Source organism: Schistocerca cancellata, chromosome 9 (assembly GCF_023864275.1).
Source record: "Schistocerca cancellata isolate TAMUIC-IGC-003103 chromosome 9, iqSchCanc2.1, whole genome shotgun sequence".
NCBI lineage: Eukaryota > Metazoa > Arthropoda > Insecta > Orthoptera > Acrididae > Schistocerca > Schistocerca cancellata.
In genome coordinates this window covers 151730006-151747154 of record NC_064634.1, presented here as the reverse complement: position 1 = coordinate 151747154, position 17149 = coordinate 151730006, and the positions used below count along the sequence as shown (strand labels likewise).

The 17149-nt window shown below is 39.9% G+C and overlaps 1 protein-coding gene across 1 annotated transcript in view; it reads left to right on the top strand.

Annotated features, from left to right (window-relative positions):
- The window catches only part of LOC126101247 (brachyurin-like), a 182028-nt gene that overhangs the window by 102138 nt on the left and 62741 nt on the right, over nucleotides 1-17149 (top strand). The window contains exon 5 of the mRNA XM_049911934.1: nucleotides 5112-5210. Coding sequence (XP_049767891.1) covers nucleotides 5112-5210 — 99 coding nt within the window. The remainder of the gene's footprint in view (nucleotides 1-5111; nucleotides 5211-17149) is intronic.

Here is a 17149-nt window from a genome sequence, read left to right as displayed (position 1 = left end):
TTCTGCTTTCGCTTCTATGTTTAGAACTGCTTTTCCATCTCAGCCCTTCATATTTATACAAGTAGTTCTCTTTTCTCCAAAGGTCTCTTTAATTTTCCTGTAGGCAGCATCTATCTTACCCCTAGTGAGATAAGCCTCTCCATCCTTACATTTGTCCCCTAGCCATCCCTGCTTAGCCATTTTCCACTTGCTTGCGATCTCATTTTTGAGACGGTTGTATTCCATTTTGCCAGCTTCATTACCTGAATTTTTATATTTCCTCTTTTCATCAATTAAATTCCATATCTCTTCTGTTACCCAAGGATTTTTAATAGCTCTTGTCTTGTTACCTACTTTATCCCGTGCACCCTTCACTATTTCATCTCTCAAAGCTACCCATTTTCTTCTACTGTATTTCTTTCTCCCATTCTTGTCAATCGTTCCCTGATGGTCTCTCTGAAACTCTTTACAACCTGTGGTTCTTATAGTTTGCAGTTTCTTCAAGTTTAAACTACAATTCGTAACCAATAGATTGTGGACAGAGTCCACATCTGCCCCTGGAAATGCTTACAATTTAAAACCTGTTTCCTAAATTTCTGTCTTACTATTATATAATGTATCTGATACCTTCTAGTATCTCCAGGATTCTTCCATGTATACAACCTTCTTTTATGATTCTTGAACCAAGTGTTAGCTATTATTAAGTTATGCTCTGTGCAAAATTATACCAGACGGCTTGCTCTTTCATTCCTCTCCCCCAATCCATATTCAACCCCTATGTTTCCTTCTCTCCCTTTTCCTACTCTCGAATTCCAGTCACCCATGACTATTAAATTTTCATCTCCCTTCACTATCTGAATAATTTCTTTTATCTCATCATACATTTCATCAATTTCTTCATCATCTGCAGAGCTAGTTGGCATATAAACTTGTACTACTGTGGTAGGCGTGGGTTTCGTGTCTATCTTGGCTACAAATATGCGTTCACTATGTCGTTCGTAATAGTTTACCCAAGCTCCTATTTTTTTATTCATTATTAAACTTACTCCTGCGTTACTCCTACTCGATCTTGTATTTATAACCCTGTATTCACCTGACCAGGAATCTTTTTCCTCCTGCTAGCGAACTTCGCTAGTTCCCAATATATCTAACTTCAACCTATCCATTTCCCTTTTTAAATTTTCTAACCTACCTGCCCTATTAAGGGATCTGATTTTCCACACTCCAATCCGTAGAACTTCAGTTTTGTTTCTCCAGGTAACGACGTCCTCCAGAGTAGTCCCTACCCAGATCCGAATGGGGGACTATTTTGTCTCCGGAATATTTTACTCAAGAGGCGCCATCATCATTTAACCATACAGTAAATCTGCATGTCCTCGGGAAAAATTACGGCTGTAGTTTTCCCTTGCTTTCAGCTGTTCGCAGAACAAGCAAAAGGAAACACCGTTTTGGTTAATGTTAAAAGGCCAGATTACTCAATCATCCAGACTGCTTCCCCTGCAACGACTGAAAAGGTTGCTGCCCGTCTTCAGGAACCACACATTTGTCTGGCCTCTTAACAGTTACCCCACTGTTGTGGTTGCTATCTGTATCGCTCAGGTACGCAATCCCTCCCCCCCCCCCTCCACCCCTCCCCCCACACCAACAGTAAGGTCCATGGTTCATGGGGAAAGGCGTTATACCCTTCAAATCAATAAAAATGGTTTTCTACTCACTCTCTACAGTAGGCTATACTCTTCCTCAGCATTCGAGCCATCTCCATATCAAATTTATCAAAAACGGTTCAACAGTTTGGTCGTGAAAGCGTAACAAACGGTGTTACTTTCGTAATTATAACGTTAGTATGGATGTTAATATGAATAATATTACAATGGATGTGAAATTTGAGCAAACTCTCATGAAAACAGTGAAGAGTTCTGGTGAGATGGCTCGTGGACAAGGTGTACCGGACAGCTTCCTCACTCGCTAGACTATAGGGTTAGCTGCATTTTAAAACGCAACTGACGAAATTGAGAACTTCTGCAGGGGTGAATGGGGTACTATGGAAAAACACATTGACGTGACATCTTCCCATGTCGCAAGGGACAACAGTGACGTTAATTTGCTAACACAGCCGTTTTACAGTCACAATCCTTTTCCAACTGTTAAATATTTAATGTCAATAAGTAATGGAGCGAGTGAAGGTGAAGACTTCAACTGGAATAGATAGAATTGTGAACAGAAATTTTGAGAACATGCGTTTCTGACGTAACTATGCAGTGGCGTCTCTGTCGGTAATTTCTACCCATATAAAAATGAAAAAAGGAAAAATAGCTCTGAATCTTTTCATGCTTTACAACAGGATGATCGTCTCTAAGCAGCCTGATGATCTGAAGAACTACATCAAGCTCAAACTTTCTCAAGTTCCACTATAATTTTTTCTGAGGAAGGCATTCGCAAAGGGAGAAAGTCCAGATTTTACGCTCCCTTGATACCCTAACCAAGTGACATAGACATGGGTAAGAGCAAAGAATGTATTTCTGCCATTTCAAAACGATTTGTGGCCTACTCACAGCGACATCATGGTCAACATTTGTGGTTGACTTCGGTGGGTATCCCGCAATAGAAAATAAAAGGAGCAAAAAACACCAAAATAGCTGTTCGCTTCTGGTTAAAATATTGTGCGGCAGTTCTCGTTGATGTTTCGGCAGATGCCAATGGATAAATTGTTATCAAAAGACGAAAAAAAATCCTGCTTCATTTCATTGCTCCAGAAGGAACTTCAGCGAACACAAATGATACCCAAGCAGGTAATAAAGGATAGAGATGTGTTGATTGTGAAAACTACCATTTCATTTTCTTCTGAACACGATTCTGTTCTGTATGCTGGGAGAAACATTCATCTTTCGGGTTTGATGATGGCTTTAGTGCCAGACAATGTGGTTTGCAAATAGATAAGGGGTAACATAGCAGATGCACTGTACATTAAAACGTTCTTCAGATATAAAGATGTTATTGACAACATTCTTCTTCTCCTTGCAATAACTGGTTGAGATATCACCTGTACTCTGTTTCGACAGAGGAAACATAAATTTTGCACTACACTTGGGAGTGATTTTTCCCACAGTAAAAGTTATTCTGTTTTCGAAAGATCTAGCTGCACAAGAAGGGAAGATTGTGGAAAAAACAGAAAATTTCCTTGTGGAACTTTATGGAGGTGTCTTGAAAACTTCTATAGACGATCTGCAATTTCTTCGCTTTTCTAAAGCTGCTACGAACATCTAATCCAATTTAGCACGCCTACCTCCAGCCTCGAGATGAGTGGGTGTTGTTATGTCGTCTTCATCATCATAATTCATCCCCATTACGATCGGAGGAAGGCAACGGCAAACAACCTCCGCTAGGACCTTGGCTACTCGGTGGTGCAGGTCTCCCACGTCGTCCCCTACACTCCTCGGAGTATGGGACCTTATCATCATTACATCCAGCTAAGAATGCAGTTCATTATCACACATGCAGAACTTATCTGCAAGTTCAGACAATGATGAGTTTATGGAAAAAACGTCCTGAAGTGGGGCCGGAAAAAGGATATTGGCGATGTGACTACAGCGCCAATGAATAAAAGACACGGTCTACAGGCATTTCTTAACATGATTTCATGCCAATGCAAAAAGATTTGTGGCAGCAAATGCTGCTGTAGAAAAGCAGGACTTCGATTCTCCATTGTATATGTTCAGTGTTGTTCGAATTACACGGAAATTTATCAGACGTTGGATTCAACATCGAAGAAGACGAGTTACGAGATCCACTGCCAATTGGTGGAAGTGATGAATGCATACGTCAACATATGAGCAAAAATAACAGAAACTTATGAAATTTTACAATTAATGTTACAATTTTACAGTAATTAATACTTTTATAATTAATACAAAAATATGCACAATATAAATTTTTCGTATTTATCATTAAAATAAAATTTAAGATCTACTTTTTAATTGTATGTAAGTATATATAGATGAGTTGAAAATGAGTGTGTTTACTTTTACAGAGGTACTTGTTGTCAGGAAATTAAATGACTCTCATGATCTACATTTAAATATTGCATAAGTAGCTGCTTAAAGCTGATATTACATTTAGGAGTACTACTTTTGACCGAGGAAGGCTTTTTCAGTTTCAATTCCACTTTCACTACATTTGTTAATGCAGTATTTCTCGGCATGTATTACAAATATTTTGTATGAATCTTGCGAAATTAAGTCATCTACAACAATGGTTATTATACAATGTGTACCAGCTCTACAAAAAAGTTATTAAAGTGAATTACTAATTACCTAACTTTTTGTGATTTCTAGACATCTTTCCAGATTTTCACAGCCTTGTGTCTTAGTAGCTGTTCCGAATTTTCTGTCATGTTTTGTGTGAAACTTTAAAGTTTGCAGAAAACTTGTTGGGAGCAAAGTACTGAGGCGAAAGTAAAAAAGTGCCATTTCTTACCGATTTTTTCGAGATTGCGATTAAGGCACAAGAAAGAGGAGGTCTAAAACTTGGATTTTTCATGAGAAGAGTAATGCATACAACATGTATGATCATGAGAGTTACTCTATCTTTTTCAGTCCAAAATGGTATCTCTACTAGGTTGTATACAAGTGTATAACACACTCATGTCAATTTGACATATCAAGAATACTTCCTTCATGATGTTGGTATTTTAATGGTCACCATTGTATTTTTCCGTTGTCCTGAGATGACAATAATTTCCATATCTGAGCAACTGATGACAGTTTGATGTTTGTTCACTTCTGTCCTGATGAAGTTGCATTTAAAAGAGCAGCAATGTGCTTGGGTAATGAAAAAATCAATGAAGTCAAAAGACCTAATTTACATTTCTTACATTCCTCTTCCTTAGGTTAAACATTAACTAATTTATGCAGTTACTTACCACACCTTTAGAATTAAAAACTTTGGAATTAAAAATGAAAGCTAATGGGTTTAGTGACAATGCGCTAACTGACTTTGGGTACAGTGTGGACTCCTTTCACAAACTACAGCAAGGTAGAAACAAGTTGTACACAGTGTTTTAAAGTGACATATGCACTTTCTGGCTATCGTTTTGTTATTATGCTTCAAATGAATATTTCTTATTATTATTACAGCGTACATCCAATTAGTGGACCTGCCTTCATATTCGATTGCTAATGAGACATTTGCAGATTATAAAGCCACTGCTTCTGGTTGGGGCAGAACAGCAGACAGTAAGTTAAGTTACTATTTTCATATATTAAAACACCTCATAGTACTGTAAGTGCATACAAATGTAATTCCTTGTCTACAGAAATTCTGAGAACGTGCATAAGACACATGGATATCAAGAAGTACCATCCTCCTGCATATTCCTTTGTCAGCTATAGCTCTCTTACATAATAATCCCTGATTTTTTACAATGGTACTTCAGGATGAATTAATAGTTACCAATTATCTGATCCCATTTGGTCCTTCAGATCACCTCTTATATCAGATAATAGCGTTGAACACACAAGAATTTTTAGATTACAATTTACTTAAATGAGCATATTAGCTATAATATTACAAAGGATAATGGCAAATATTGTAACAGAAGAGAAAGATATGTTGAATCAGTATTTTCATATATTTGATGCTATTTTTAATGACACTATTGATTGAAAACTTACAGAAAATGATCTGTACACTTACTACTTATAAACAGTGATACTAATAATAATACTCCAACGAGAACTAATAAACCGATAGATCAAATTTAATTGTCTCCTTACCTGGTCTGCTGTGACATTAAATACAGTATCCAAGCAAAAAAGAGGTATGTCTGGTAAGGACACATCATAACAGCATAATAATGGAGGTCTGTATCTCAAGTAAAAGTACATTTTTTTACATACAACCATAGTAAAAGAAGAACTTCAAGAGGATTCGAAATGAGCCCAGAATCATCCTTCACATAAGTTTACAATCAATGGAGATTTGAATATACATAGTAGCACTTGAATAGTCCCAAGCAATGCACAACTTTTTGTCACATACCCTACAAAGAAAGGAATGGCTCATGGTAACGAAATTATGAATTGAAATTAATAATGTGCCTCTCTGAACGTAATGTGACCACTGGTGTAGAACTTTTAAGTGTTACAGGATTTAGGTTAGCATCTCACTTTTGTAGAGCAGTAATGGACAAAGGAGGTGTGGCCACATTTATCACAAATGGTCATAAATTTAATAACATAGACATCCATCAATTTTGCCTAGAACACCATATGGAAGCATGTGCAACAGAAGTAGAATTTCACAAAAAATCCTTCATAGTACTAAGTGTATATCGAGCACCTGCAAGTAACTTTAATCTGTTCATAAACCACCTTGAAGATGTAATTGCCCATTTAACAACCAAAACAAAGAAATAATGTTTGCTGGTGACTTCAACGTAGATTTCCTTAAAGACTTTCCAAATGACATATCTGAGTTAGTATCACTGTCATTCAACTTAATTCCCACTGTAAATTTTTCAACTAGTGTAGCCAATTGCTCAAAAACAGACATTGATAATACCTTCATAGAAAACTCCAATGAAGAAAATTATATTACAAAACCAAAAGTCAATGGCCTCTCAGACCATGACATACAGGTCTTTCTGATTTATGTTAATGCTGAACAGGATATAAAATCTGTTATATCTGAACTCAAGAGGGTAATCAATAAGCCAAAAATGGATTATTTTAGGACACTCCTCAGAGATATTGACTGGAGTGATGTTTACAGTGCTTGTGGAATGAATGAAGAATATGATACCTTTGCTAATAAAGTGCTTATCTTATTTGAACACTGTTTCCCCCCAAAACTAACCCACATTAGACAAGGTCTACAAAGAAGCCACAGATTACTCAAGGCACTGAGGTATCTTGTAAAAAAAAAAAGAAAACTGTATCCGTCAATCTGAAACAGTTCTGATGTTGATGTTATAGCACATTACAAGAAATACTGCAAAATATTAAAGACTGTAACACAGACATCAAAGCAAATATAATACAAGGAAAAGATAGTCATATCAGGTAACAAAATAAAGACAATATGAGATGTACTGAAGGAGGAGACAGGTAGAACCAGACATTAAGAGGGGCAAATAGAATTAAGAGTAAATGATATGTTGGCGCCAGATGGGTATAGTGTTGCAGAACGTTCTAACAAACATTTTATAACTGTTACTAAAAAGATGGGATTGTCAGGTTCTGTAGTTGCTGGCATGGGATACCTCAGACCAGAGATTTCTAGTAACTTCCATAATATGGATTTGAACCTCACTATCCCAGCAGAAGTAATGTCAATCATAATAAAATTTTTAAAATCAAAAACATCTAGGATGAAATGTCAACGAAGTTGATTAAAGAATGTGATTCGGATTTTAGTGACATATTAAGCTATCTGTGTAACCAGTTGTTTATCAGTGGAATATTTCCTGAATGGTTGAAATATGCCAAAGCTAAGCCACTGTTTGAGAAGAGAGATAAAGAAATAGCATCAAATTTCCATTCAATTTCACTTTTGCCAGCATTCTCAAAAATTTTTGAAAAGTTAATATACAATTGGCTATATATCCATCTTATCACAAATAACATACAGTCAAAGTCGCAGTTAGAATTTCTAAAGAGATCTGATATTGAGAATACTGTCTACACTAACTGTGAAAGTGTACTTAATTCATTAGACAAAAACTCGCAGGCAGCTGGTGTCAAAGACATTTGACTTTGTAAATCACAATGTCCTTTTAAGTAAATTAGAATATTATGGTGTAACAGGAAATGCTGTAATATGGTTCAAATCTTATATCTCTGGCAGGAAACAAAGCGTGTTATTAGGAAAGAGACATGTATCAAGCTATCAGGCGTCATCCAACTGGGAACTAATTACATGTGGGGTCCCACAAGATTCCATCTTATGACCCTTACTTTTTCTTGTATATATCAATAACCTTTCATCAGTAACATTACCAGATGCCAAGACTGTTTTGTTTGCTGATGATACAAACATTGTAATAAATAGAAAATCAAGTGTACTCTTAGAAAGATCGACTACTGAAGTATTTGTGGACATTAATCACTGGTTCGTAGCCAATTCTTTGTCACTAAACTTTGAAAAAACACAATACATGCAGTTCAGAACTTGTAAGGGGTGTCCCATGAGTATACGTCTAACATACAACGACAAGCAGATATAAGAAGTAGACAGCATTAAATTCTTGGAATTACAGCTTGATAATAAATTCAACTGGGAGGAGCACACCACAGAACTGCTGAAGCATATAAACAAATCTCTATTTGCAATGCGAATTGTGTCAGACATAGGGGATATAAAAATGAAAAAGCTGGCATACTATGCATACTGTCATTCCATAATGTCATATGGGATTATTTTTTGGGGTAATTCATCAAGCCAAGCTAAAGTTTTCTGGGCCCAAAAACGTGCAATAAGAGTTATATGTGATCTGAACTCAAGAACACCCTGCAGAGGCCTGTTTAGGGAACTAGGGATACTAACTAATGCTTCCCAGTATATTTATTCGTTAATGATATTTGCCATTAAAAATGTATCACTTTTTCAAACCAACAGCTCAGTTCATGGAGTCAATACTAGAAATGAGAATAAACTTCACAAGGATTTAAAGTCATTTCCTGTTGTACAGAGAGGTGTGCATTATTCCTGAACACACATTTTCAATACCTTGCCAACAGCCATAAAAACCCTAACAACCAATGAAATTTAGTTTAAGAGAAGCCTAAAGGTTTTATTTCTGGCCAACTCCTTCTACTCCATTTCTCAGTAGAACCATCTGACTGTGTGTGTGTGTGTGTGTGTGTGTGTGTGTGTGTGTTTAGTGATGTGTTTATTGTAAATAAGTATTTAGTAGTTTTGTTATATGTTTATTACTTTATAAATGAAAAACAACATTTTTTTTACTTTTAAATTCCGTGCATTAATGCAATCTTAGTAAATGAGTGTTGTAAAATGATCCTTTTAAACAGTGTCCATTAAAAAGATACATTACCTTATTTGTTTTAGTTGTAAATATATGTCATGTATATTGCTCTTCTGGCATGTTGTGCATCCTGGAGAAGCTCCTCACTGTGGATCAATTGGAATGAAAGTAAACGTAACCTAATGTAACGTAATCTTAATCATCATATGAAGTAACTTTTTACTTTCCTGCGAGGGAAGATCGAACAAACACGCATAAATTCATATAGAGGTTCAATTACTAGTCTAGGCATCTGGTTGTGCACTATTGCATTTATCCTAACGAAATTTTATGAATCATAAAACCCCAGCAAATTATTGATTAATAAACTGCAAAACACAAATAAATTTCAATTAAATAAGACGATATAAGAACAGTCCATTGGGACAAGGGTGTACCCTGAGACTGGTACAATACTGAATCTCCATTTTATTTACATCAACAAACAAGTTACATTTGATGGGGAGTTGCGAAGGCCAATATTTTATATTGTGACACAAAAAGGAGTTGATAGCAGTACAGCTACAGTAATCTGAGTGCACACAGGCAGCTTTTAACATTTGCCACTCACATTGTGCAATGTACCTGAACGATTATCTGAAAAAAAATCCGCACATTTAACAGTTCACTCAAGTCTACCTGAATACCATATGTCTAACAACAATTTTCAGTACAAAATGTCTCTTTAATTCGCAATGAATACATTGTCAAGTTGCAATGTGGTGCCAAGAGGTCACTCCCCTAAACTAACTCCTCCTGCCTCCTCAGCTGTATTCTGTGACTGACTTCCTTAGAAGTGTTACAGCATGCCTGACCACCATTTGATGAATTCAGTTTTATATGGGTTTTAAGTGATTGAAACACGTACACTACACAAGCACGAGGAAGTGTAATTGATTATCCTATTTCTTTAGTTACATATTGTCTGATTACTAACACAAATTTTATTTTGTATTCCGCATTATCCTGAACAGCAATTGTTAGTGACGTGGATATTTTCTCTTACCAATTCTGCGCTGTTTGATAAACACTGGTTCATGTAGGAATTTGCAGCATGTTTGTACCTTTCTCCATGTAACTAACATATAGTGGTAACTATGTAAACATGTAACAGCGCCTATCCACTGTCATGCAAGCTGTCAAGAGAAAAATAGCATAAATAAAAACCTAAAGTCAGATATGTTTTTCCATCACACATCTACAGAGAAACTAATTTTCCTAAAAAAAAAACATGGGACATGGCAGCAACGATATTACATGTAAGGTAAAAACACCAAACGAATATATTATAGCTTTTATGATCACAGCTACAGACTGTTATATTAAGACTATCACTTACTTATGTATCTACAAGACACTTGATGATGACGGTATGCCGAAAAGGGCTCATAATGAGTAATTTATAAAATGAAAACCATTTAAAGAGCCATGTAACTGGGTGACATACATAAATTTCATGTCATTATAGGACATATTTTGCATTGTGAGCACCAAAGAACAAAAGCTTTTGTTACTGGTGCTGTAAACAATTTCACATATAAATGTTAATAAATTTGTTATTATTAATTGTACAAACAAGACAATATTTTACGGGAATAGTCTATTTGATGCGACATCAACGTCTTTAGATTGTCTATACTCATTTGGAAGGGATTTTAATGTCGCTGGCGACAAAGTAAATTTTAGCTTTAGATACAGACACAACCTTGGCGTGCTGTTACCTTCCACAGTCATGTGGTGGCGTAGCCTCGCCTCCCCCGTCCCCCCCCCTCCTGCCGTGGTAATCCAAACCACATCCACTCATTAGCTTGTCAGCTACTTACACATTTTCTTCCTTGGCTTGCTGCTGGACCTCTGGCCGTGTGACGGCTTTCGCTTACCTGTCCGGCCTTGCCACTCTACCTTAACTTGTCAGTAACATAACACTCAATTGAACCTTCCATACCATCAACGGTCCATACAGAGTGTTAGGCGTGTAAGTACTGATATTGTGATCACTGGTACCTTAATATCTACCCGCTTCAATGTGTTAGTTGTATTTTCTTTGCATCTAACAGTCTTCCCACTAACACATCAAATAATTAACTACCTGATGTTTTCTGCATGGTAGTAACTGCACCACAATATGGAATATGCGTGTCAGGGCATACTAACCATTTTGCGTCCACAGATTCACACTTAAACACCTGACATGCTGCCCAAGGGAAAATGAGCGTTAACATGTTTCTCTAGCTACACTTATTTGGAGGTTCTAACCAAGCTAAGAACATATTACCCCTAACAGCTATAGTTACTAATCTGTAAATGAAGTAAATACTGATTTATGTTGTTAATTACACTGTCCTCAGTCACTAACAAACATATCTGCGCTTATACATATATATTACTGCTTTCTATGCCACACCGTCTAAAACAGAATGGAATAATTCGAGCATAAACTGAAATTAGATGAAAGAGGATTTTGAAAAGGTGAGTGGACAGTACAAGAAATAATGCATGAGGAAACAGTGGTAAGGGAGTACAGATCTACCTCTGTAATGGTTATGATGGTATGTAACTGTTCTGGTTATGCTGTGTCACATAACACTATTGGGAATTGTGCGAAATGATACTAGTGATTACTAATGCAACGCTTACTAACAACAATTCGAAAATAAAATTCAAAATATATTTATCTAAATCCTTTGTAATCAAATCTGAAGCTTTACAAGGAGATGGACATACACCAATCCTGTCCCTGTGTAACAGACAAATGACTCAAGAATGGGGCCACGGATTGAAACTTCGGAACCTATTTATACACTCCTGGAAATGGAAAAAAGAACACATTGACACCGGTGTGTCAGGCCCACCATACTTGCTCCGGACACTGCGAGAGGGCTGTACAAGCAATGATCACACGCACGGCACAGCGGACACACCAGGAACCGCGGTGTTGGCCGTCGAATGGCGCTAGCTGCGCAGCATTTGTGCACCGCCGCCGTCAGTGTCAGCCAGTTTGCCGTGGCATACGGAGCTCCATCGCAGTCTTTAACACTGGTAGCATGCCGCGACAGCGTGGACGTGAACCGTATTTGCAGTTGACGGACTTTGAGCGAGGGCGTATAGTGGGCATGCGGGAGGCCGGGTGGACGTACGGCCGAATTGCTCAACACGTGGGGCGTGAGGTCTCCACAGTACATCGATGTTGTCGCCAGTGGTCGGCGGAAGGTGCACGTGCCCGTCGACCTGGGACCGGACCGAAGCGACGCACGAATGCACGCCAAGACCGTAGGATCCTACGCAGTGCCGTAGGGGACCGCACCGCCACTTCCCAGCAAATTAGGGACACTGTTGCTCCTGGGATATCGGCGAGGACCATTCGCAACCGTCTCCATGAAGCTGGGCTACGGTCCCGCACACCGTTATGCCGTCTTCCGCTCACGCCCCAACATCGTGCAGCCCGCCTCCAGTGGTGTCGCGACAGGCGTGAATGGAGGGACGAATGGAGACGTGTCGTCTTCAGCGATGAGAGTCGCTTCTGCCTTGGTGCCAATGATGGTCGTATGCGTGTTTGGCGCCGTGCAGGTGAGCGCCACAATCAGGACTGCATACGACCGAGGCACACAGGGCCAACACCCGGCATCATGGTGTGGGGAGCGATCTCCTACACTGGCCGTACACCACTCGTGATCGTCGAGGGGACACTGAATAGTGCATGGTACATCCAAACCGTCATCGAACCCATCGTTCTACCATTCCTAGACCGGCAAGGAAACTTGCTGTTCCAACAGGACAATGCACGTCCGCATGTATCCCGTGCCACCCAACGTGCTCTAGAAGGTGTAAGTCAACTACCCTGGCCAGCAAGATCTCCGGATCTGTCCCCCATTGAGCATGTTTGGGACTGGATGAACCGTCGTCTCACGCGGTCTGCACGTCCAGCACGAACGCTGGTCCAACTGAGGCGCCAGGTGGAAATGGCATGGCAAGCCGTTCCACAGGACTACATCCAGCATCTCTACGATCGTCTCCATGGGAGAATAGCAGCCTGCATTGCTGCGAAAGGTGGATATACACTGTACTAGTTCCGACATTGTGCATGCTCTGTTGCCTGTGTCTATGTGCCTGTGGTTCTGTCAGTGTGATCATGTGATGTATCTGACCCCAGGAATGTGTCAATAAAGTTTCCCCTTCCTGGGACAATGAATTCACGGTGTTCTTATTTCAATTTCCAGGAGTGTATTTTTGAGGACTGAGACCAAGAAGGATGGAGTCGAATATACTTTAGCTTTCGTAGCTGAGATACCCACGGAGACAGAAGTTCTGGAACAATAATACAAATTAGTGCATTGAAAGAAGTAAGGCAACAAATTCGCTTGGAATTATCTTTCGAAAAAAAGCCTTATTTCCAAATATAATAAACGCTAGATATGAAACACTAAAAGTTCGTATAGCTTTGTATATCTGGATGAGAAGATTGCAGACGATGGACTAGATGAAGGAGCCTTGGTAATAGTAGGCAGAGAAATTGAAACATCTTACGAAATCACATTGGAAGCTGCCAGTTTCTTGGCACTTTCGATTCCTCATCCAGATTTTACCTTTTTCAGAAACTTTAATATTTATTCTGCAACTACACTACTGGCCATTAAAACTGCTACACCTAGAAGATGACGAGCTACAGATGCGAAATTTAACCGCCAGGAAGAAGATGCTGTGATATGCAAATGATTAGCTTTTCAGAGCATTCACAGAAGGTTGGCGCCGGTGGCGACATCTACAACGTGCTGACATGAGGAAAGTTTCCAACGATTTCTCATACACAAACAGCAGTTGAGCGACGTTGCCTGGTGAAACGTTGTTGTGATGCCTTGTGTAAGGAGGAGAAATGCGTACCATCACGTTTCCGACTTTGATAAAAGTCGGATTGTAGCCTATCGCGATTGCGGTTTATCGTATCGCGACATTGCTGCTCGTGTAGGTCGAGATCCAATGACTGTTAGCAGAATATGGAATCGGTGGGTGCAGGAGGGTAAAACGGAACGCCGTGCCGATACCAACGGCCTCATATCACTAGCACACTAGCAGTCGAGATGACAGGCATGTTGTCCGCATGGCTGTAACGGATCGTGCAGCCACACCTCGATTCCTGAGGCAACAGATGGGGCGTTTGCAAGACAAGAACCATCTGCACGAACAGTTCGACGACGCCTGCAGCGGCATGGACTATCAGCTCGGAGACCATGGCTGCGGTTACCCTTGACGCTGCATCACAGACAGGAGCACCTGCGATGGTGTACTCAACGACGAACCTGGGTACTCGAATGGCAAAACGTCAATTTTTTCGGATGAATCTAGGTTCTGTTTACAGCATCATGATGGTCGCATCCGTGATTGGCGACATCGCACTGAACGCACATTGGAAGCGTGTATTCGTCATCGCCATACTGGCGAATCACCCGGCGTGATGGTATGGGGTGCCATTGGTTACACGTCTCGGTCACCTCTTGTTCTGGTTGACGTCACTTCGAACAGTGGACGTTACATTTCAGATGTGTTACGACCCGTGGCTCTACCCTTCATTCTATCCCTGCAAAACCTTACATTTCAGCAGAACAATGCACGACCGCATGTTTCAGGTCCTGTACGGGCCTTTCTGGATACAGAAAATGTTCGACTGCTGTCCTGGCTGCCTTGGCTAGAACATTCGCCAGATCTCTCACCAATTGAAAACGTCTGGTCAATGGTGGCCACGCAACTGGCTCGTCACAATACGCCATTCACTACTCTTGATGAACTGTGGTATCGTGTTGAAGCTGCATGGGGAGCTGTACCTGTACACGCCATCCAAGCTGTGTTTGACTCAATGCCCAGGCGTATCAAAGCTGTTATTACGGCCATAGGTGTTTGTTCTGGGTACTGATTTCTCAGGGTCTGTGCAACGAAATTGCGTGAAAACGTAATCACATGTCAGTTCTAGTATTATATATTTGTCCAATGAATACCCGTTTATCATCTGCATTTCTTCTTGGTGTAGCAATTTTAATGGCTAGTAGTATATGTTCTCAAAGGTCCTTCCTCTGTAATGGTGCAAAAACGTGGCGTCCTACACCGTATCCCACGGACTCGGCGACGTTTCAAACTGCAAGGTGTTGGACATGCGGAAGAAAGGCCAGAGCTCAGAAGTTCATGTGAGTAAGGAAGGTTAACAGTGCCACACTGCAATAAAATTTCATCACAATGAAGCCGAACGCATTCGTGGAAGTGTCACATGATGAAAATGTCGTCACACTGTCTCGTACCCACCTTTCAACTCTTTTTTTGACGAGTCTGCGGTAGAGTTTAGAACAGCGATGTCCAGTGTGAGAGAAAAATATGTCCTACGCACCGTGGCTAAGTACAGGGCGTGCCGTAAAACGTGTCAATTAAAACACCCCTTCCCTCTGGACGTTGATTCCCACTGACTTCGAAGTCGTAGTGCGATGAGAAAGACGATGTAGTTGTTGACAACCTTTGAGACTCTGACACCCCCCGCCCCCGGCTGGATGTCTCTAAGGACATCGTAGGCCTGCAACCTTATCGAACACGATCACATGCCTTTGGAGTGTAGCGCGACCGAAACAGTTGCACTGGTATACGGGATGTGTCCACTAGGGACCGTTAAAAACCATGCGACGAAATTTGAAATTGACCCATGGCAGAAAATGCTTCTTCAGCCCTCATGTTTTACGCCCTACACGCCAGTGAGATGCGAACACATTTAATGGGATTGCAGTACCAATATTTCCTTAGCGAAGCACTGAATTTTCTGTGGGGAATCAGCGGTGTCAAAGAGCGTCAAGAACGCCGTCTTATTGTTCATTGCACTGGCAACTGTCGTTTCCAACAAAGAGATTTATGGGAATCAACGCTCCAAGAGAAGCAGTGTTTCCAGTTCCCATTGACGACGTTTGTGGTAACAGCTGAGGTATTTCCTGACGATAGTGGGCGGCCGAGTGTCTGAGATGTTTTCCTCGACTACCAATAAGAAAATTTGAATGGTGGGCGTCACGGTTATGATCTCTATGGCAAAAGCATCAAGAGCAGGGCTGAAACGTGGGTAAGAGTGGATGTGACGTCTTTTCCACCATGTGACACAACCACAAATGCAATGGGCAGAACTGTGGTGAAATTCGGTTCCAATCCGGCATAACTGACCCACCTTAGAAGTCACATGAACTTCCGAGCTTTGGCCATTTTTTCGAGTGTGTTGACATCTCGTTGCTTCAAACGTCGCCGAGCATGAGGTAGGGATGGTGAAAACAGACCAGTTAAAAAATCGATACCAATATTTCAGTTCTGAAAGTATTTCAGTGTTTGTTTGCTCTTGACTATAATAGGGATTTTTTACTTTTTGATAATAATCGAATAAAAGAACTGAAATATCAATTTTTAAATAAACCTTTTTTTAAAGAGAGGAGTAATTTTTATTCATAAAATTTGCATTGATTTGAAATACTGCTTTACAATAGAAAATGGGAAAAGTGATCAGTGCTATTTAGTAACAACGCCGACAGAAGTGAGCAATAAGCATACGCCATATGGACTGCTGCAGCATCGCTGAGACGATACTGTCCGCGTTGCCGTATATCGTAGCTTAAGGTACTCGTGTGCATGCAGCGTGCAAGACGTGGTATGTAGGGTAGTTTCTCGCTGCCGTCTCCGGACATCCGTTGTACTGCAGAATGGCAGCGGCCCTAGTCTGGAAATATTTTGGGGAAGTGATGTACTGATGAAATACAAAGCTTAATTTGCTTTACTAGATTAGGGATTTGTCTGCCTTTTCTATGAAATAATAAGAGGGGAAGTAAATTATAGTAGTAAATTAAAAACTCATCAACACTTCATTCACACTATACGATAAAAATAGAAAGTTGCTGATCTGCTGCTTTTGCCTATATAGTATGCCTTTATCTGCGTGTAGCTCTCGAAAACGAACAAATTAACAAGAAAAATAGAGTTGATCAACCTCAGTTTTCACCCTTTAGCACTGACTATTCGTAATGCCGAAGTGGTGGTATGACACCGAGTACAACATGATATTTGAGTAGAGTTTCAAAAAATTAGAAGTAATAGGAGAATACTGGTGATTTTCTGTAGTATTCAAGCACTTATCACTTTTAGAGAAAA